The sequence below is a fragment of the Gopherus flavomarginatus genome, chromosome 2, assembly GCF_025201925.1.
Source record: "Gopherus flavomarginatus isolate rGopFla2 chromosome 2, rGopFla2.mat.asm, whole genome shotgun sequence".
Classification (NCBI taxonomy): domain Eukaryota; kingdom Metazoa; phylum Chordata; order Testudines; family Testudinidae; genus Gopherus; species Gopherus flavomarginatus.
The window spans coordinates 47878698-47900325 of record NC_066618.1 but is presented as its reverse complement, the minus strand read 5'-3'; the positions used below and the strand labels follow the sequence as shown (position 1 = coordinate 47900325).

At 39.8% G+C, this 21628-nt stretch overlaps 1 protein-coding gene across 2 annotated transcripts in view; it reads left to right on the top strand.

Moving 5' to 3' along the window:
- Nucleotides 1-21628, top strand: part of CDK6 (cyclin dependent kinase 6) — a 201024-nt gene that overhangs the window by 83103 nt on the left and 96293 nt on the right. Inside the window, exon 4 of one of the 2 annotated variants that reach the window (XM_050939663.1) lies at nucleotides 12566-12733. The exons of the other annotated variant lie outside the window; for it this stretch is intronic. Within the exon in view, the coding sequence (XP_050795620.1) occupies nucleotides 12566-12733 (168 nt within the window). The remainder of the gene's footprint in view (nucleotides 1-12565; nucleotides 12734-21628) is intronic. 2 annotated transcript variants of the gene reach the window in all.

The window sequence follows — 21628 nt, the reverse complement described above, 5'->3', positions numbered from 1 at the left end:
CTCCCAAGATAAAACCAGAAAGCACAATTGCTCTGTTTACGTTGAGGGATTAGAATATACACATCCCTGCTTCAGTGGATATGAATTGAGCTCAGTTTATGAACAGGGTCATGACAATGAAAGGAAAATCTGCCTTTGTATATTTCTAGCTGTAAAAAGTTTATCATTGAACTTACAGGAAACTGCAGACAAAAACAGATGTCAAGTTTTTTTTAAAACTTGCACAGTAGTGAGTTATCTTAGGATATAGAATACACTTTCAGATTACTATATTTAACAGGATTAGCAAAACATTATTTTTATTAGATGTTAATATTTTCCATTGTGTTTTCTTTTTAGAATTTTGCATTAGTTGGATGCATCTTTCACAGTAAGTTTTGGAGAGATTTTTATGTAATCAATTAAAGGCTGCTGCAGCTAAATATATTATATAGAGAGTAAAGAAAATACTACCAAATATCGTATATGCCTATTCGTTTATAAGCCGACCCCCCAAAATGGATAGGTAAAAACAGCAAAAACTGTATGACCCTTTCATAAGCCAACCCTATATTTCAGGAGTTGGAAAACTTTGGCTCCCAGCCCTTCAGGGTAAGCCGCTGGCAAGTTGGGACGTTTTGTTTACTTGGAGCATCTGCAGGCATGGAGCCCCTCAGCCCCCTGTGGCCGTGGTTCGCCGTTCCCAGCCAATGGGAGCTGCAAGAAGTGGCGCAGGGCTCCATGCCTGCAGGCGCTCCAGGTAAACAAAACGACAATGTATTAGATGTTCAATTCAATGATTCCATAGAGTTTTAAATCATTAAATTTTGGTATAGACCCGTTTATAAGCCAACCCCCGCTCTTTGATGTGTCATTTTTTTTACCAAAAATATTGGGCTTCTGAACTAGTCTATACGGTCCATAAGTCCATATATTCAGAACTTTCACCTTGATTCTCATTTACACTAAGGCCATGTCTATACTGCCATTGATTAAATGATAAAAGCACACCCCTGAGCAACATAAGTTTCGCAGGCATAAGTGGTAGTGTGCACAGCACTGTGTCGGTAGGAGAGCTTCCCTGCTCTTTCAAGATGGCTTTATTATGTCGATGGGAGAGCTCTCTCCTGTCAGCATAAAGTGGCTACACGAGTGATCTTACAGTGGCTCAGCTGCATCGGTAGTTATGCCACTGTAAACTCACTAGTATAGACATGGTCTAAGGCTACTTTACACCACTCGGGCAGGGTAAAATGGCCTTAGTGTAAATGAGATTCAGGGCCAACGTGTGCACTTTTGTATGCACAAAAGTGCAAGTCATTTATGCAGTCTTGGTATTTCTGCATGAAGCAGACCAATTAGTCACATATGAGTCATTTTGCACAGACAAGTGTATGCACAACTGTGGCATTTGCATGCGCCATAAATAAGTACCCACAATTCTGAAAATTTGGTTTCAAAGGCATATTCAACAACATTTTGTTTAGGATTTCCCACTTCTAATAACAACCAAAATACTCTTTAAAATAGTGTTTAAAGGACTCCATTCCTTAAGATGTTTTAACTTTTATGAAATTACACAGGTAGTTCTAGATATTTTAAAAATAAATTGCATTTAGATCAGTATCTTGTGTGAATTTTTCAGAGATAGTACTGACAACATTGACTTTAATGGGACGAACTCGTCACTACGCATAATGTGTGGAGGCTTTTTGCAGGATCAGGGCCATGCATTTATCATGAAAATACCATGACCCCAAACTTTAGCAGTGCTAGTAGGTACACACTTTGAAGGGCATTTTCAGGTGACTGCTAACGCTTCTTTAATCCCTAGTTTCCTAACCCAAAGTAGCTTGTTCAAGCCATGTTTTTTTTCCTGTTAGAAGTTCAAAATGTAATTCTTATCAGAATATATAAAAAACTACAAAATAACATTCACTAAATGTAGTTCAACAAAAATCTATGAAAAGATTAGGTCCTGAGTATGTACAGCTCACAGAGAATTACTCAAGCGCTTTTACTTCATATTTAAAATGAGGTGTAAATTTGAATTAATTGTTATCATCCTTCACCCTCTGGATTTGGACAGGTATGTGGCATTCAGAACATTGAAAATGAGTAAACTTCTCCCCCTTCTTTGATTCGGGTATGTTATTAGCCTATCTCAATGTATTTTTATCTCCTTGCTGTTTTTAAGCACAGCATTTGTATTCTGTAGAAACAAGTATTTTATTTAATATGATAAAACTGGTGTATTCAACTAAACCAATGGGTCAGTGGGTCAAATGCTAAATACATTTAATAGAACACATAATGAAGTTCATGTGTCCTCTTGGAGTCAGCTGAATAATTACAGATGGAAATATCACAGCAAATTCTATGCCCAATTTTGCCATCCTTCATCATCTCAGGTAGTCCTGGGAGTAGCCCCACTGAAATCAATAGGATGCCTTGGAAGTAAAATAGTACCCAAAGTGAGTAAAACTGGAGCCTTAATGAATAATGGAGTGGATTGTGGATGAAACTGTGGGAGGTAAGGAGTAAAGACCCCCTCCTCCCTTTGCATGGTCCACAGAAGGGCTGATTAGAATGGCAGCCCCTGTGATTGCCTGAGAGCCGCTCACCACAAAGGGGTTGGCGGGGGATGTGCAGAAAGTAGGTGAGGCCACGGCTGTGCCTGCTCCTGCATGCTGGCCAGTGGAGCTGGCCAGCTGTATGGAGAAGAGAATGCTACCCCCCTTAAAAGGATGTAACAAATTACTCTATCCCTTACAGTGCAACCAGGGAGTTCTGGGAAGCTCCAACTGTGGGTTCCTAAGCCAGTGTGAGGAAATTAAAAAAATAAATGTACTGTTCTTATTAGGGAGTTACTAATCATTATTAATTCCTTTGGGATTCAGTGTAATAACATTAATCATGATGAAGTATTTTGCTATTCATGTAATTCCTCAGGAATGCCATTGTTTTTTGGCATTAATTAATGTTGACTGTGTGTTAGTGTTACCTTAGAAGTGCTGTGACTATTCTGTTTAAAGTAAAGCTGAGAGAATGTGAAACCTTTCAGCATTCATTCCAGCACATTTAACGATCGCTATTGAACTTGAAAGTAGTTATTTGTTTTACCTTCTGAAGTTCCTACATTAGTCTGTAGAACATTTGGGGTCTGCTCCTGCTCTTTCTGAAATCAATAGCAGTTTTGACATTGATTTTAGTGGGAAGCAGGATCAGTCCATCTGTCAAATTCTAACACTACTGGCTCATTACATACCACTTTCTAAAACTCTTCTTCTTTGTTTACGCTCCTCCCTCATGCAAACACTTGTAGGGGACACATTCAGCACCAGTATGCCAACACCTCATGTCAAAAATAGGAGCGTTCCATTTCTACAGTACACAAAAAATGAAGGATTCCAGTCCTCGTAAGATGAAGAATACTGGGCAGGTACATAGAATACTCCAGATAGGGGCAGGAGAAGCATTGCTAGTTTCCCAAGGATTACGGTATTTTACCATGTTTTAGCGCACAAGAAACAAAAGGAGTAAGCAGGGCCAATGGAAAAGCTTCTTGTCACAACTCTGTGCTTTATCCTCTCTCTGCATATGAGAGAGTCAATCTACTGTCGCCCTTCAGTGATAGGACCAAACTTATTCATGTGCTTCAGGAAACTTTCTTCCAGTCATGGTAGGAACTCAGATGCAGAAGATAAAATCATGTCCTCTAGATTCACAGGAATCAGATGTGGCTTCACTTTCCTAGATACCAGCCAGCAGAAGGGGAAAATTGCACCCCACAAAATAAGTAGTAGTGGGTAGATATGCTACCTCTATGTGTATGGGAGATCCAGGATGTATTCTACCGCCTAGCAGTCTCCCCAAGGTGGTGCAGCTCTGTGCCACCTCTGTGCCTAAATGGGAAAATCTAGCCCTTAGACCTTTTAATATATGAATTCTTTTCTCTCTAAGGTATGTAATTTTGTCAGCAGCCATGTACTATGTACTTTTTTCTAAATCTGCACCACAGCAGAATTGAATATAGGGGATGAGGCATTTGACTAGGAAGCCAGATTAGTTGTGCATTCATACACAATGCAGTCTTTCTTCAGTGCAGTTCAGAGGCTACAAATTTAGGAAGCCTGTATATGACAAAAAACATTCACTACTTCTCTCTGTTGTATATTTAGGATAACGGTAAATAATAGGGTGACCAGACAGCAAGTGTGAAAAATCGGGATGGGGTGGGGGGTAATAGGAGCCTATATAAGAAAAAGACCCAAAAATTGAGACTGTCCCTATAAAATCGGGACACACAGTAAATAATGATAAAGACAGGTCAGTGCTATAGAGCAATCTGGATTGCTTGGTAACCTGGGAGGGACTTGAACAAAATGTGTTTTAATGTAGCCAAATCCAAGGTCATACACCTAGAAAAGAAGAGCGTATGTCACACTTACAGAATGGCGAACTGTGTTTTGGATATCAGTGACTCCGAAAAGGACTTGCTGATCATGGTGGATAACCAGATGAACCCAAGCTCCCAGTGTGATAGAGAGGCTAAGAGAACTATGTAAATCTTGGATATATGAGTAGTGGAATAACAAGTAGAAGGAGGAAGTTTGTTTTACCTTGTATACAGCATTAGGGAGACCATCACTGGACTTCTCTATACAGTTGAGGTGTCCACACTTTAAAAAAAAGTTGACAAATTGGAAAGGGTTCAGAAAAGGGCTACGAAATTATTTGAGGTCTGGAAAAACTGCTATACAGTGATAGATTGAGCTTCTTTCATACATGTAGTTTAGCAAAGAAAAGGCTAAGAGGTGAATTGATCATGGTCTTTAAGTACCTACATGGAGAAAGAACAGGAGTACTTGTGGCACCTTGGAGACTAACAAATTTATTTGAGCATAAGCTTTCGTGGGCTACAGCCCACTTCTTCAGATGCATAGAATAGAACATATAGTAAGGAGATATATATATACATAGAGAACATGAAAAGGTGGAAGTAGCCATACGGACTCTGAGGCTAATTAATTAAGATGAGCTATTATCAGCAGGAGAAAAAATCTTTTGTAGTGATAATCAAGATGGCCCATTTCAGACGGTTGACAAGAGGTGTGAGGGTACTTAACATGGGAAAAGATTTCTGATAGCACAGTAACTCCTTGCTTAACGTTGTAGTTTGTTTCCTGAAAAATGCTACTTTAAGCAAAATGATGTTAAGCAAATCCAATTTCCCCATAAGAATGAATGTAAATCAGGAGGGTCTGGGTTCCAGGGAAAATGTTTTTGCCAGGCAAAAGACATTATATACATATATAGTATAAGTTTGTAAATAATTTAAAACAATTTAATACTGGACTCCCCAATGATGATTGTGAAGGTTGGTTGAGGCAGGAGTGTAGTAGGGTCAGGGCACAGGGGCTTGCCCCACTCTGCCCGCCTTGCATTCCAGCCAGGTAGCGGGGTCAGGGCATGGGAGTTTGCCCCGTTCCACCCTCCCTGTGCTCTTGCCAGGAAGTGGGGTCCAGGGCTTGCCCACTTCTGGCTGGAGCGCCGGGCAGGTGGAATGGGGCAAGCCAAACAACCTTATAATGGAACATTGCATAACTTTAAATGAGCATGTTCTCTAATAGATCAGCAACCTAATAACCAAACAGTGTTAACTGGGACGACTTTAAGTGAGGAGTTACTGTAAAGGGCTCTTGAACCAAGTAGACAAAGGTGTAACAAGATCCAATGGCAGGAAGCTGAAGCTAGACAAATTCAGACTAGAAATAAAATACAATTTTTTAATAGTATGGGTAACTAGCCATTGGAACAACATACCTAGTGATGTTGTAAATTAGCTGTCATTTTACATTCATAAATCAAGATTGGATGTCTTTCTAAAAGATATGACCTAGCTCAACCAGAAGTTATAGACTTGGTACAGGGATTACTGGATGCAATGCTAGGACTTGTGTGATGCAGGAGGTCACACCAGATGATCATAATGTTGTTTTTTTTCTGGCTTTATAATCTGTGGCATGTAAGTGCACAGTAAATTCTTCTTATCTTATGATCAGCTTTCAGGGATGCTGGTGTGATGGATGCCCTCTTGGCCAACACGCAGGGGACTGACCCAGAGAAATCCGTATCTAAAAGCCTGGGCTGCTACACCTTGAACTAAAGAGTCAAGGCTCTATAGCTGGGGGCAGTAACAACTCATATCCTCAGCCAAACTGCACAGAGAGGACTTGTGACACTCACTCACCCATGAGCTACTCTAGCATACACAGAGTAGTACTAAAGGATGCTACACATAGAAATATCACTTTTATATCTATTACAGGAAAATTCATGATGTGTTATCATTATTTGAGAAATATTCTTCATCCTTTGGACATGACATTCAACCCTTATTCTTGTTGGTGAATTCCTACTCAGGCGAGTAGTACAATTTATATCAGTTGCCTGAGTAAGGGTTGTCCAAATAGGTGCTTTATGAACTTAGCAGAAAAATCATGTGTAAAATGCACTGTATGTTAGAAAAACTGGGTTTAGTTTCAAAGTCTCATTGTTTGGTCTAAGTAACACTGATTTTTCAGTGGAAAATGGAAAAAAAGTCTCCTCAGTAAGGTTTCTTTCCACAGCAAATTTCAACTTTCTGCCTCCCACTGTTTCCACTATAGGATTGTAAATTAAAAAAAAGTTACATTTTTCTGTGTGATGAAAGTGTAATTTTTTACTCTGCCTCAAAACGGCTCAATCATTTTTGCTGAATCTTAGAACAAACAAACAAAAACCAATACCTTTCAGAAGAAACCAAACCTATAAAATCTAACATGAATGGTAAAAATGTGGTAGTTACGATCCTCTAAAAATAGGAGGTTAAAGTGGAAATGTGTATGCAACCTTAACTCTAGCAACCATCATGGCAACTTCTGTAATATGAGCTGATGGTAGTAGGAATTACAAATCTGCAGCAACAGATGTTATTATAGTCTGTGTTTGCAATACACAATATCCTAGGAAAGATGAATTTATATAAATTCAGTAGATAATTGTTTATAACTCATAATAAATCATTCTCCCAAGTTATCTGTCAACACAAGCATCTCCATGCTGTCTGGCAACATGGTGATTATAACACTTTCAACAATCTTGAAAAATGTTTGACCAGTAATAGAATTTATGCTGTGACCAGATGCCACAGGAAAGTTTTGTGGGGAAAAGTAAAACAACATGCTACAAACTACTCTTTAAAGTTGACAAAGGACCTCTTGCAAGGAGTCTACTTTCATGTGCTTTGTGTGAGGTCAAGTAGACCGTAGAATAGTCTCCCAGGTAAGAATTGGTAGAACAATTAATTGGGACAAATATTCATTGCAAATTTCTTTCTCTTTCTGTTTGCTAATCACCTTTGATTTCTACAAATCTATTCACTATTACTAATTATTCTATCAAGAGTTTATGCAAACAAATGTCAAATTATGAACGGTTCATCAAACACTCATCTGATTATAAAATGGTGACATATGTCACATGGTATTGTTCCTGTTCCCTGACTGGATGGCTGAAACTTTAAAAGCAGGACAATAACAAATACTGATTAGCAAATATTACTTTGACACAAAATTCCTCTATTCACAGACGAATTCAGGTAATAAAAATATCTATTCCCCAAAGATTTGTGTAAATAGAAACCCATTCACGCATCTGTTTGCAAATAACAAGGAGCACAGGCATAGCATAAACAAAGAGCTGTTTAGAATGAAAACTAAACTGGAAAAAACACTAGAAAATATCCTATATGGACAAATCCTGCTTTAGTTGGAAGATGGACTGAAGTATATAGTACTTTTTCCTTCTTTAACTCATTTGACACTGACAACTGTAATAATTACACTATTTTTAGACACTTTTATAACTTCAGGAAAAAAATTCCTTTCAACTGACACATTCTTTGTGATTTTTTTTAGCAGAGGGATGTAATTTGAAGAAATGTATCCATTTCTGAGTTATGTGGGAGATGGGAAAAAAATTCTCTTTTCCATTTTAAAACATTCTAATGTCTCCTTTTTTAGTCCTGGCTGAAAGAAAAGCATCTGATGTTTGAAACAGGAGACATCGCCTATAACTGATACTTGTGGAGGAGAATTGTCTTTACTGAGTTTGAAGGAAGAATGCAAAATAAAGATTTTTAAGTGTTTGAAAAATCATTTTTGACATTCTCAGTGACTATGTAATTAGTTTGCACACCTGGAAAAACCTGGGGCATATAGAAGTGCAGAAGGAAGGACCCTCTAGAGACCATTTCTCATATCCACTAAATGCACAACATGTACCATATCTGGTGATATGGAGCTGGAATAAAATTAGGTAACTTAGACAAAAAAATTATGTATGTGGTTAAAGTTAACTATGTGCTTTAGTGCTTTGTTGGATTAGCACCTTATCTACTAGAAGATTGACCCAAAGGCCATTGGATCAGGCTGTGCAAGCACATAGTGACAGAATATAAAACTTATCGATTATAGTATAGATATGTATGCACAAAATCGTAGTCACATTTTCTCCACAATTCCTCAACTACAAAGAGAAACCACACAAATAGAAGTTGATTCAGTAATCACAGAGCGTGACAACATGGTGGGGTAATGCACTGTATGGGGGTGTGATTTCTAAAGCACATTAACATGTTGCATATTCATTGGTCTGTGTAGACCCTGCTAGTGTGCACTGAAGCACGCTTTAACATAATACTGTTTCAAACAGCACAACAGTCTACCCAGACCAATTAATGTACAAATGTTAGTGTGCTTTATCCCTCTGTGTAGACAAACCTTTGGATATCTTATGTCAGAGGTTCAAAACTTCAATCAAAACCACATTCAACAAAAGGTCTCCATTTTACGTGGAAGGTGTGATGCATGTGCAAGCTAACAGTTGGCAGGGAGTAAGAGTAAGGTTAAGGATGTTTAGGTCACCTTATTTGCAGCATGTCCATGCGTCCTAATGTTAGAAGTTTCCACTGTGAAAAATTCCTAAAGAATTTAATATGGATGAAACGAATGTCTATAGAAATTACTCTAAAAGCTATAGAATTTAATGAAGATTACTCTTTTTTAAAAAAATTGGTTTATTTAAACCATTCTAGAGGATTATGTCCAGGGCCAGCTCCTCTTTAAGGGTGAGGATTGAGAGGTCAGATATAGAGTGATAGTTCAGTGAAAAGTGTTCACCCATAGATGATGTGGTATTTTTGTCTATCATTTTTCTGTGAGAGTTCATGTGAGGGCATAGTGATTGTGTGATTTCACCCACATAGTTATTATTGGGGCATTTAGTGCACTGGATGAGGTACAGCACTCATTGTGCTAGGCATGTATAGGACCTGTAGATTGTGAAAGGTGTGTTATGGGGGTAGCAGGAGGATGTTGATCATGGTAGCAGTAGAGTTATGTCTACAGGTTTTGCATCTGTTGTATTGGCAGGGTCTGATGCCGCTTGAGTTGGTGTGTCCTGATCCGTGGGGAGTTTGCTTCTGATGATGAGCTTGGAGAGGTTGCGGGACGAGGGTGGGGGATTGAAGGCCAGAAGAAGGGGTTCAGGAAAGATTTATTTCAGGATGGGGTTCCCATCAATTATGATTGGTAATTGTTTGATACTTCCTGTGGGTTCCAGTATGGGGTGGTAGGTGACAACTAGAGATCTGTGCTCGGGGGGGCGGGGGGGGCGGGGTTATTTCTGTTTTGAAGCAGGTTTTCTTGATGTATTTGCATGTCTCATTCCATGATGCGATCTACTTCTTTGGTGTAGTGTCCTTGCTTGGTGAAGATGGTTTTAAGTGTGTTAAGGTCTTTAACTTTGTCCTCGGGGCATATTCTGTGGTATCTGCATGCCTGGCCGTAGATAACAGATTTCTGGGTGTGTTCGAGGTGGTTACTGGATCTGTGGAGGTAGGTGTAGTGATCCTCTGAGTTTCTTGTATATAGTTGTCTGTAGAGTTCTTTGTTGAAGCTGATCATGGTGTCCGGGAAGCAGATGCTAGTGTGAGAGTGTTCTAAAGAGAGTTTAATGGACAGGAGGTGGTTGTTGAAGTTGTGGAGGAAATCTGTAAGGGAATTTAGGTTGTCTGTCCAGAGGATGAAAATATCATTGATATATCTCAGGTATATCATTGGTTTCATGGTGCATTTGTCCAGAAATTTTTCTTCAAGGTGGTCTATGAAGAGATTGGTATATTGGGGAGCCATCCTGGTACCTATGGCTGTTCCCATGATTTGGACAAAGTGTTGTTGAATGTAAAATTGTTATGGGTAAGGATGAAATGGAGGAATTTGACTATTGTTTGGGGTGGATGTCTCTGGGTTGTTCATTATCTTGTCAATATTTGAGACAGGCAGCAATGCCATCATCATGAGGGATGTTGGTGTACAGGACTGAGACATTCATGGTGGCAAGAATGGTGTTCTGAGAGAGCCTGTTAACGTTGTAGAGTTTTTAGAGGAAGTCAATTGTGTCCTGGAGGAAGTTGTCCCTTTGTGTGGTGAGTGGTTGGACGTTGGTTTCTGAGAGTCCCAATACTCCTTCAGTAAGAGTTCTGTGGCCAGATACGATGGGTCTGCCTGGGTTTCCTTGTCTGTGCACCTTGGGAAGCATGTAGAAAGTCCCTGAGGAGTTCATGTGGGATAAGGTTATGGAGTTTCTCTTGGAGTTGTTTGGGGAAAGATTGATGATATCCTTAAATTCTTAGATAAAATGTAGTGGTGGTGGTGGTGGTGGCGGCGGCGTGGTGTCTTTGAGTGCTATATAGTAGGTGATATCAGAGAGTTTTCACTGGGCCTTGTTAATATAGTCATCACAGTTGAAGACTATGATGGTGGCTCTTTCGTCTGCTGGTTTGATCGCTATTTGTTGGTTGGATTTCAGGGACTGTAGCTGTCCTCTTGGTAGTGGAGAGATTGTGGTGGATATGATGTTTATTAAGCATTTCACAGTCAATTTTTTTCCTGAAGCCATCAGTATAATGGTCAAGAGTGTGGTTTTGTCCCTTGTAGGGTTTCTAGCCAGATTATTCTTTTTTCTTATGACTTTTGGTGGAGAAGTGGTAATTGTGGGTGGTCATCATTGTAATTTTCTGATAGTGCTACCTTTCAGCAGTATGCACTGAAGTTTTGTATCCTTTTTTTAAAATGTCAGGGCGGGGGGGTTGCTCCCCTGATTATGTTTAGAAGGGACTTTTGGGTGCACCCCAGAGCAACAACACTAAGCATGCTAAGCTCAGGTCTCCTCCCCTTTGTCTTTATATACTCCTCCCATCTACTTCTTCAGTTTCAGTTTTGTTGCTAATGTCACTGGTAAATACCCTCAGGGAGGGCCTGGAGAAGCCACCAAGACAGTGAAACTGACTGACACAAATGCACAAAATAAAGAACCTGAAAATTTTATTCCTTTTACTTATTAGTGACCTTAGACATTACCTGTAACAATGCTAGGTACACAGTTTTCAGATGTGATTTTTTTTGTTGATGCTTTCCCTTGAATTTTTAAATTCTTGGATTTCTAGTGTTTGTGTTTTGACAAGTATTTGTTGGTTGATTCCTTGCTTTTGTGTTGTTGTGACTGTTGCAAAACAATGCCTAATGAACACCAATAGAAAAGTTTCTTTTTAACACTGAAAATGTTATAAAATATTGTCACTGTAACTGTTATATGGAAAGCAAAAAAGTGAAACCTTATTATTTGTGTGACTGCAGTGCAGGGATAGTCAATAGATGGACCGCGACCAAAATCCAGACGCTTTTGAACGGGCCCTGAAATCTTTTTATTTAGTAATTATTATCATTATTGTTGTTTTTTATTATTTTCTCTGGAGTCTGGACCTTGACTAGACCTTGACCAAGAAATTTGGACCTTGAAAATAAAAAAAGTTGACTACCCTTGTCGTAGTGCATACTCACCTTAGTCATGGACCAGGATCCCACTGTGCCAGGCGCTACACAAACACAGAGCAAAAGACAGACCCTGACATATTTTGTAAATTTTATACAGTAGATTGAATATAAAATGACAGTTTTGACAGTGCCAGTTAGCTAAGGGTTAGAATTCTCATATAGAGGCCAATTCAGTGCTAAGGCTCCCATTGACTTCAGTGGCAAAGGACCAGGCACACATTTATTTGATGGGCATCCTTCTCCTTCAGTTATGTACTAGGTGACTTAAGTCTGAGTGCAGAACAGCTGCTTTGCCAGCCTCTGACCTAGATAATTTGCTCTTGAAGTTGTTTTGGGGGTTTATGTGCATTCTTTTGGTACACTACAGAATTTTGATCTATTAATCTTTAACGTGTATTGATTGGTCTTCACACTTCTATTTCTTAACATCAAATAATTTGTTCAAATAATTCAACTAGAAATTATAATTACCTTTATAAGTGCACCTGTTCAAATCAGCTGGCTCTAGCAACATCCTGTCTGTTTTAATGTTAATCGCCACTTTTGTCTCTTGTACACATATTCAAGTCAATAGTTATTTAACTTCATTTTGCAGATGTGAGACTTTGTTTATTTGCCACCTTATGTTGATTACTGTTTGTGTTTAGGACATGATGCTTCAGCTGTTGCGAGGGCTGGATTTTCTTCATTCACACCGAGTGGTGCACCGTGACCTGAAACCTCAAAATATCCTCGTGACAAGCAGTGGGCAGATAAAATTAGCTGACTTTGGCCTTGCACGAATCTACAGTTTTCAGATGGCTCTTACCTCAGTGGTAAGTTTCAGAATGCTATTTTACCCTCAGTAATATGCTCTATTCCCTATATTAATATAGTCAATGGATCCTGAGAGTTATAACTGTGCTTTTAAACCTTCTCCATTTTAGATCACATGTATGTGAAGAAAAACAGCTTTCCAGTTAGGATTGAGTAGTTGCTTTGGTTACTTTGTAAACGTAATCTATTACTGATGACTGGCTCTGAATTACATAATGACTGATTAGTAGGGCTGAGGCATGGACTGGTTGTTTAAGCAGAGGATAGTGCTCCGGGAGCTCCCAAGTTCTAATTCCAGTTGTTATGCTGACTCTCTTTGTATATCGCCTTGGGCCAGCCGATCAGAGCCAGCTCCAGGCACCAGCTGAGCAAGCAGGTGCTTCGGGCGGCCACGGGGAAGGGGCGGCGTGTCGGGCTCTTCGGCGGCAGGTCCCTCACTCCTTTTCAAAGCAAAGGACCAGCCGCTGAATTGCCGCCAAAGATTTAAGTGGTGGCGGTAGAGCTGATCGTGATCGCGGCTGCTTTTTTTTTTTTTCCCCCTGCTTGGCGCAGCAAAAACCCTGGAGCCGGCCCTGCAGCCAATTATGGTATTATTTTCAAAAGTGCTGAAGTTATTTAAGAGAACAAGTCCTATTGTCTTGCTCCTAAATCACATTGGGACTTTTAGTCTATAAGGTGCCACAGGTCTCTTTGTTGCTTTTTACAACACAGTTATCCCTCTGATGATTGGTACTTTTGAAAATCCCACACTTAATCTTGCCATTTTTCCATATGTGTAAATGTGGATTATATGTCTTACTCCCACACTTCTCAGTTGTGATAATTAGTGAGTGAGTGATTATAAGTGCACTGAAGGTTAAATATGCTACCTGTTAGGTATTGTTGTTAGTTTCTCACAGCAGAATTAGTTTGGTTCTGTGTTCTGCTTGTTAGCTCTATTGTTTCCCTTTTCTGTCCTGAGTGCCATATCTACCAGAACAGTTTCACTTATACTTAGGACAGGAAAGGTAGGATTGCTAAAGAAAGAAACTGAAAGTAATATACATTATTTACATATTTTATTTTATAAATTCATCCAGATCTTGTTGATAAAAAGTAATCCATTGCTACTGTTGCCCCTTTTCATCCCGAGCAGCTAATCAAAATGTTGGGCCCTGTGGATGTTCCAGTTGGGAGTAGAAATTGGTGATAGGTATTTCTTTCATGCAGTTTTGTTTATGCACAAAGAATGGACAAAGTCCTGCATTTGTGAACTCAGAGGGGATCAAATATCTTATTTTGCTCACAGCACCAAAGTCTTTTCAGCCTGCATCCCTGACCCAAAAAACCTATCCCCAGCTTCTTCCAGGGTCAGATATGCTTTTTCAGGCTCTCTCTCTCCCACTTGGTCTTTTCTTACCTGTTCACATTTTCTCTGTGTCCTCTCCCAAACTCCTTATGCCTGCACCTGGTTAGAATACCCAGTTTAACCCTTCACCCACTGGTACTAGTTTCTGGACAGACTCTGTTAGGCTTTGTTTTAGGTTTGGCCCCTTAACTGTCTCTTAGTACAACTGATTTAAATGGGGAATGCAGTGTTGTAGCCATGTTGGTCCCAGGATATGAGGTGGGTGAGGTAATATCTTTTATTGGACCAGCTTCTGTAGATGAGAGAGACAAGCTTTTTAGCTTAAACAAAGCTCTTCTTCAGGACAGAAGTTGGTCCAATAAAATATATTACTCTTCACCCACCCATCTCTCTTAAATGGGGAAGTCATTCACACATCAGTTTAAAGAGATTTTAACTCCACCTATTACAAGATTTCACCCAGCCCATAACAGTACAATTGTTAACTGCAAGAGAGATCCCTACCAAATTTGTAAAGCATGACAGAATGTTAGTTTGGTTTCCTGCTTCAGCATGAATGAAGACAGGAAGAAACAGAAAATCATATCAACATGTTATTAAACAGAGGGAAGTATTTTCTGCACTTCAGGCATGTGCAGACTGGCAAGTCACTGTGCTGTTTTGTTTTTTCATTGCCTATAGAACGTCTCTTAAGGATTGATCCAAAGTCCTTTGAAGTCAATAGGAATCTTTCCACTGACCTCAGTGCGCTGGATCAGACTCTTGGAAGTATTAAAGAAAGGAGGAGGGGGTGAGGGTGATAGGTTCTCCTTGAACTTGCAATAACTGTTTATATGAATCAGAAACAGTCACAGCCCCAATATCTCTTTCCACTGAACCATAAATGGAAACTGCATCCATCTGAAATTGTGGGGAGTTGCCAGTAGGTTTTTTAAAATAGTCTATAAAAGAAGGAAAAAGCCATGTACTAAGCTAATCAAGGATTCTTCTGTAGTCATGAACTCTGCCAGAGGAACAGAAGCAAGGGATCAGAAGCCCAAGGAACAGAGCTCATTTGCTAAGGCAAGAATGCATTGAAACCTGTCTGTATTAGCCCATTGTCAGCACTCCTGGGTGACACACACAGCACACAGTCAGCTTGTGGAACTCCTTACCTGAGGAGGTTGTGAAGGCTAGGACTATAACAATGTTAAAAGGGAACTGGATAAATTCATGGTGGCTAAGTCCATAAATGGCTATTAGCCAGAAAGGGTAAAGAATGGTGTCCCTAGCCTCTGTTCATCAGAGGATGGAGATGGATGGCAGGAGAGAGATCACTTGATCATTGCCTGTTAGCTTCACTCTCTCTGGGGCACCTGGCATTGGCCACTGTCGGTAGACAGATACTGGGCTAGATGGACCTTTGGTCTGACCCGGTTCGGCCATTCTTATGTTCTTATGTTTAAACAGAAATAGGTGACATTTAATATTTGGTTTGTCCAGACTGCTAAAATGGGTGGTGTTAAAAACTCATTGGCTAATATGTATTTACATGGCTTTAAACACGATTCAGCCCTAATCTAGACAGACAAAGAGTTAATAAAAATTGTACCACTTTTACTATATTTATATTGTTAATGTGGTACAGTCCCTCTAGAGTGGATACTATTGTGCCAGTATAAAAGTGCTTATACCAGGATAGCTTATTCCCAGGACGAAGAATAAGCTATACCGTTATATGCCGGTATAATGATGTCCACACTAGGGCTTCTGCTGGTATAATTATTTTGGTAAATCATATCCCTCACTCAAATAGTGATACTGATACAACTTCAAAATATAGAACAGGCCTAACGTAATTGGAAACACTCCTTAGCACTGAGCATAGATGTTGTTTAGTGCCTTTAAAATCATGTTGGCTGATTATGCTGTAACCTAGTGGGGAGCCTCGTTTATAACATGACCATCTAACATGATTTTAAACATCACTGTCTTTGTCTAAACTAGGTAATAAATGGTGTTTGATATACGTTTCTTAATACGTGTTAGCTAACACATTTTAGTCTAGATGATGGACTTTATCTGTGTTTCGGTGACATGGTATGTCATTTGTTATGCATTATTTCTTCCATTAAAATTCAGGACATGAATAAAACTTTTAACCCCCTCCCCCTCTTAGCCCCTGATCTTCTATTGACTTCAGTGGAACCAAGATGTGGCATGAAGTTTCAGTCTTTGAGGGGACTGTTCCTTTCTCTAATGGTAAAATATGGTAACCAAGAACCCTACACTGTAGGGGTATGGTTGGAATACCGTACATAAAAGCAATACCATGCACAGTCAGATGATAGAAGTACATTGCAGGAGCTATCACTCTGATCCAGTGACATGAGAGCTCTGCATCATTTCCTTCAGCAGAGAGCTTACAGCAAGATAAGCTACAAGAATCATCTTTTGAGGTATCAAATCAGTCCCAAGATACATCTACATTCTTTGGTCACAAAGGAACTCTTCAGATGGACAAAAAGAGCTTGCCATGAAAGTAATCCAGTAAAAAGAACTGGCGCAGCCCTAGTTCATTGGGTGCCGCAAATGAGTAACTTCAAAGCAGTTTTTCTGTGGTAGCCAGTTACTTACACAATGCTAAAGAATTCTTCTGGCAGGTCAGTCCCCTGGGCATCGGGCTGTCATTTAAAGAAGAAATCTCTTGATACCTTCTCCAGTAAATGAATAAAACCTTCAGGATAACATAACACATGTTTAGGGGGCAGAACACTAGTCCCAGCTGTGGTCAAACCAAGAAGTTACACAGATCTGAAATAACAGCACTAGAAAGAATCATGTTTGGTCTTTTTTTCGGATGGGGAAGAATGAATCAGCCTTTTAGTTTCACATTAAATTAGATTGTCTTGCTGTTGGTCTTGGCCCTTGGGAGCCTTTTGAATAGACTTTGTGATAACAAGAGATGCAGTGAGGGTTGAAGGGAGAAGAGTTGATATGGTTATGTAATTTTAGAGTTAAATGGATAAGTAAATGAGCTGTCGCTTTTCTCTGTGGTTCAGAAAAATGGACACTAAATTCTAGTGTAGGCGAACCATGCCCTATACAGAGGGACAGGTGTCTATTAGGATCCACAAATGAAAATGGTAGGGGCTACATTATAAAGAAAAAATAGGCCAGTCAGTATTCAGAATCTGGGAATATGCCTCTTTGTTGCCAGCTGATTGCCTAAATATCTATGAATTGCTGAGTATCAGAAGGCAGTGAGATGAGCACATCCAATTGTGATCTCAGTGTCTAGCCCGAGTTGCGAATGTAAAGATTTTAAATCGTGTCCTAACTCCAAAAAAATGAAGCAAAATTGGCAAGAAACTAGTGTTTGTAAAATACTCATAGTAGCCTTTTTGAAAACGTGTGGCTTAGATTAGATGGCAGAGCTGCTGACTTTTTTCCTCCCTAAAATGCAAACAAAATTGTTTTATTTTGCTTTTTTCTTTTAAAAAAATCTTATTTTCAGATTTGCTCAAAGCAAGAGGGGAAAAAAATCAGTTTCTCTGCTAATGCACTAAATTGTTTATACTGGGATCAGCTGAAGAGATTGAGAATTTTTAAAAACCCAACTCTCACTTTCAGTGAACATTTTCAGATTATGCTAGCATTTTATTTGAGTGTTTCTTCAGGATAAAGATTTTCCATCCATTTCCTGGCAGTCATTTTAGCACAAATGGTTTACAAGTCACATCATGCAGCAACTTGGATTTCATTTTGTTGGTATAGTGGCAAGGGAGCATAAAATAATTTTCACTAACTGGGGTTATTTTGTACAAATAAATATATAAATTAGTTACAGCAACAAAAAATAATAACAAAAAAGATAGAAAATATCCCATTCCAAAGAGGAATGAGTGCTTCTCTGTTTTCTACCTGATACTGCATTGTAAGATGCTAATAAATACCACCTGCTTAGTAAATAATATGGGTGTAAGCTCTCATCTGAACTAATATATGATTTTGGAGACTGGACACAATAAGGGCAAAGGAGAATTTCTTTTTCTTTCGGTTCCTTGTTTTTTTGGCTGCCTCATCCTGGTGCTCTGTTTCCCCTGAAAGCCACACAGATATCATTATATACTGCATCCTGTGGAATCCTCTCACACAAAACACATAAGTAGTCCTGCTGCAGTTAAATTAGGCACATGCTTAACTAGTTTGCTGAATTACAGCTGAAATCTGGGCTCCGAGAAAGAGGGACTCCTAGGTGATTCTACCTTCATTTATTTTTCTCTCCTATAGCCCAGGCAGACAAACATACTTTTTAGACCCCGTGATTGTTGTTTGTCTGAGATGACTGTCGTCTTGTATTTTGTTAAAGAATGTAAAACTTCTTACCATTGACATATGGAAGCTAGTGTCGCTCGAAAGCTTGTCTCTTTCATGTTGGTCCAGTAAAAGACATTACCTTGCCCACTCTAATATGGGAGCAGACCTGCTTTGGTTCTCGCAGTCATAGCTTTTGTGAGGAGATACCTAGTCTTGAACTCAGAGCTCCAGTTCTGTAGCTCATAGCACTTTTCTCTAGTCCACCCGGTTGGCCCTCAGAAGGAAAATGAGTCACAGATGAATGTCCAGAGACTCAAAATATGTGCTGTTGAATTCTGGAGTGCTGTCGAAAGATTGTGTTTACCCAGGAATGCAGTATGATTTTAACAGGTTGCTTATCTAAAGTTGTTGTGTGTTTTCCCCCAAAATCTGGGATAATCAACAGTCCTGTAAAGGCAAGCCTCTCAGTTTCACCCAGGAGATTTTAAATTGTATCATGTGTAGTTATCTCAGATTTTCCAGAACTACATGGCTGAAATCACAGTGCCAGTTGGAAGGCTAATCTGGTATATGTTATACTTTTTTCTTCATAGTACAGTATCTTCATCTTTAGCAATAAGGTAATTATCCAATTAACCTCCAGAGCGGCTGGTTTCTTTTCTGGTTTCCTTTCCTTACAAAAATTAATTCTACTTATTGCTTTCATCTTCAACATCCATAATATTCGCCCAAGTATGGGCTCAGCTATACCCTTTACAGATTAGGGGTGCAGGCACAGAGGCTGTGCAGGGAACTCTCTCCCTGTCTGTCCTGAAGGTGCTCTGTGCTGGCCTTGAATAGGCAGGTTGAAGAAGGAAACATTGGGAGATGACCAAAAGAAGAGCTACTGGATCCATGATTTCACAGATTCAGCAGTCTAAAATCCCTGCAGAGGTTGCATCATCCGTTATGCTAGCATAGTTAGTTGCCAATGGATGCTATTTGGTTTAAGCTGCAGTCACACAGCTGGCTCACAGGCTGAAGGGTTGAATTCAGTCCTCCCTACCTACCACTATAGAGTTCTCCAGAAAAAGACCTGTAACTCAGGTTTTGTCCAGGAAGAGTTAATTTCTCATTGTGCAGATACAGGGCAGTTGAAGAAATCTGGAATGCGTCCTCTTAAACATTGCCCAGGGAGGTTCTTTCCATTGCATGCACTTGATAATGAGAAATATATTGAGTGATGTATCTCCAGAGTCATTTTAAGAATAAAAATCATTTTCAGTAAGATGATATCAAAACTTCTGGCTGATACTTAAAAATAATCTGAGATATATAGCTAGATTAAGTAAACTCATGTTGGCTGTTATGGATCATGTGGCTTGGGTCTGTACACAAAAGATAATTTTATTTAGCGTGTGCATAGTCGTCTAGCCAAGTGATGGCATCCTCAGTGGCGTGATGCAGTTCTTCCTGAAACCACTGAACCTAGTCAACAGGCATTCATCGACAATGTGTGTTGTCATCTGTGTTGTGCCGCAACTGCACAAAAGGCTGTCACAAAGGCCCCAGCGATACTGGTTGGCTGCACAGAGACCTTGCCCAGTCCGGACAATGGGGCAGGTCAAAACCAGATGGGCAAATTGTGGGGTCTGTGATGAGGGACTGGTTGGGGATTATAACAGATATCCATTCCTCTCGCCAGAGTGTTTCTGCCCAAACTGGTGTGGCGGATGAGACCGTAATGGGCGACGTGACGGCATACATGCAGCTGGTGGTTTAAAAAGGTCATTGTGCAGTGGCAGGCTTGAGTTGACATGTACTTTCTTCAGTAACTTGCCAGTGGCAACCTCTCATCTGATATGAGGAGGAGCAATATTTTTCAGAACTGGAAGCCATGGGAGTGGAGTTAGATGCAGGGTGCTGGAGATGATGCGCATGGTGGCATGTAACTGCATATCCACCAGTTTGGTGTGTGACGATCGACTCCAAACTGGTGCACAGTACTCCGTCATCGAATACAAGGTGGCAAGAGCTGACATCCACAAAGTTGGAGCACGAGCACCCCATGATGAACCTGCCAGTTTGCTAAGAAGATTGTTGCACGTCTTAACTTGAGTTGCTGTCTTCTTCAGGTGGGCATGGTAACTCAGTGTGTGGTCTAAGGTCACACCTAGATAGACCAGTCCTACTTCATGTTTCTCCTTCACAAAAGATAAGGAAAAGAATAGATTGTTCAGGTCAGTGACAGTTTTATCTAAGGCTGATACAATGGTTTATAATAAGAACAGAAATATACCTGTATCCTAGAACTGGAAGGGACCCTGAAGGGTCATTGAGTCCAGCCCCCTGCCTTCACTAGCAGGACTAAGTACTGATTTTTGCCCCAGATTCCTAAGTGGCCCCCTCAAGGATTGAACTCACAAACCCTGGGTTTAGCAGGCCAATGCTCAAACCACTGAACTATCTCCCACCCCCCAATATATAAACAATTTTGTTAAAAGAGTGTTATTTAGGTTGAAAAGTCAAGCACGCAAGAGCTAGGAAATGCTAGAATAAAGGTTGCATTTGCTCATATGCATTATGACAGTCTTTCCCAAAATCACATAGGAAGTGCCTACAGTTTCAAACATGACTAGAGATTTTGGGTACCCAAGTTGAAAATCTTAAAGAATTTGAAATTTGGCAGAGGGCCAATTGTGTATATACAGAAAGAGAAAAAGTACATAAACATGAGAGAGAGAAAATATTGTGATAGGCCAGTAATTTCAGAAATGGGCCCTAAAATTAGTCTCCTGAGTCCATATTTAGGAACCTAAAATAAGTAGCCTGATTTTGAAAAGCAGCAGCTTTTCAAAATGCAGCAGCTCCCACTGAATTTTTAAAATCAGGGCCATAATTGTTGTTACTGCTTTAGGATCTTAAAGTTTGTTAGTTTATTTGAGGTATTGGGGGGAAAATTCGAGCATTCTTTACCAAATACATTTTCAAACAAAATATCTGACATATTTTTAATTCCCTACCTGCCAAGATCTTGGTTCAGGGTCCTATGCTTCTATTCCATTACAGCTGATACCACCGCTAACCCTGAAAGCCATCCAAGGAATGCAGAGAATGCAGCTCTCTGCTCTGATTCAGTCCCAGGTTTATCTTGAAATGTAAAAAGCCTTTCAGTTAGCCTTTCACAGAAAGTGAATTACTTGACAGTAAACAAGCAAACTGGCTCTATGTGAGAATATGTGCTATGTCAACAAAATTGCTGCATGGA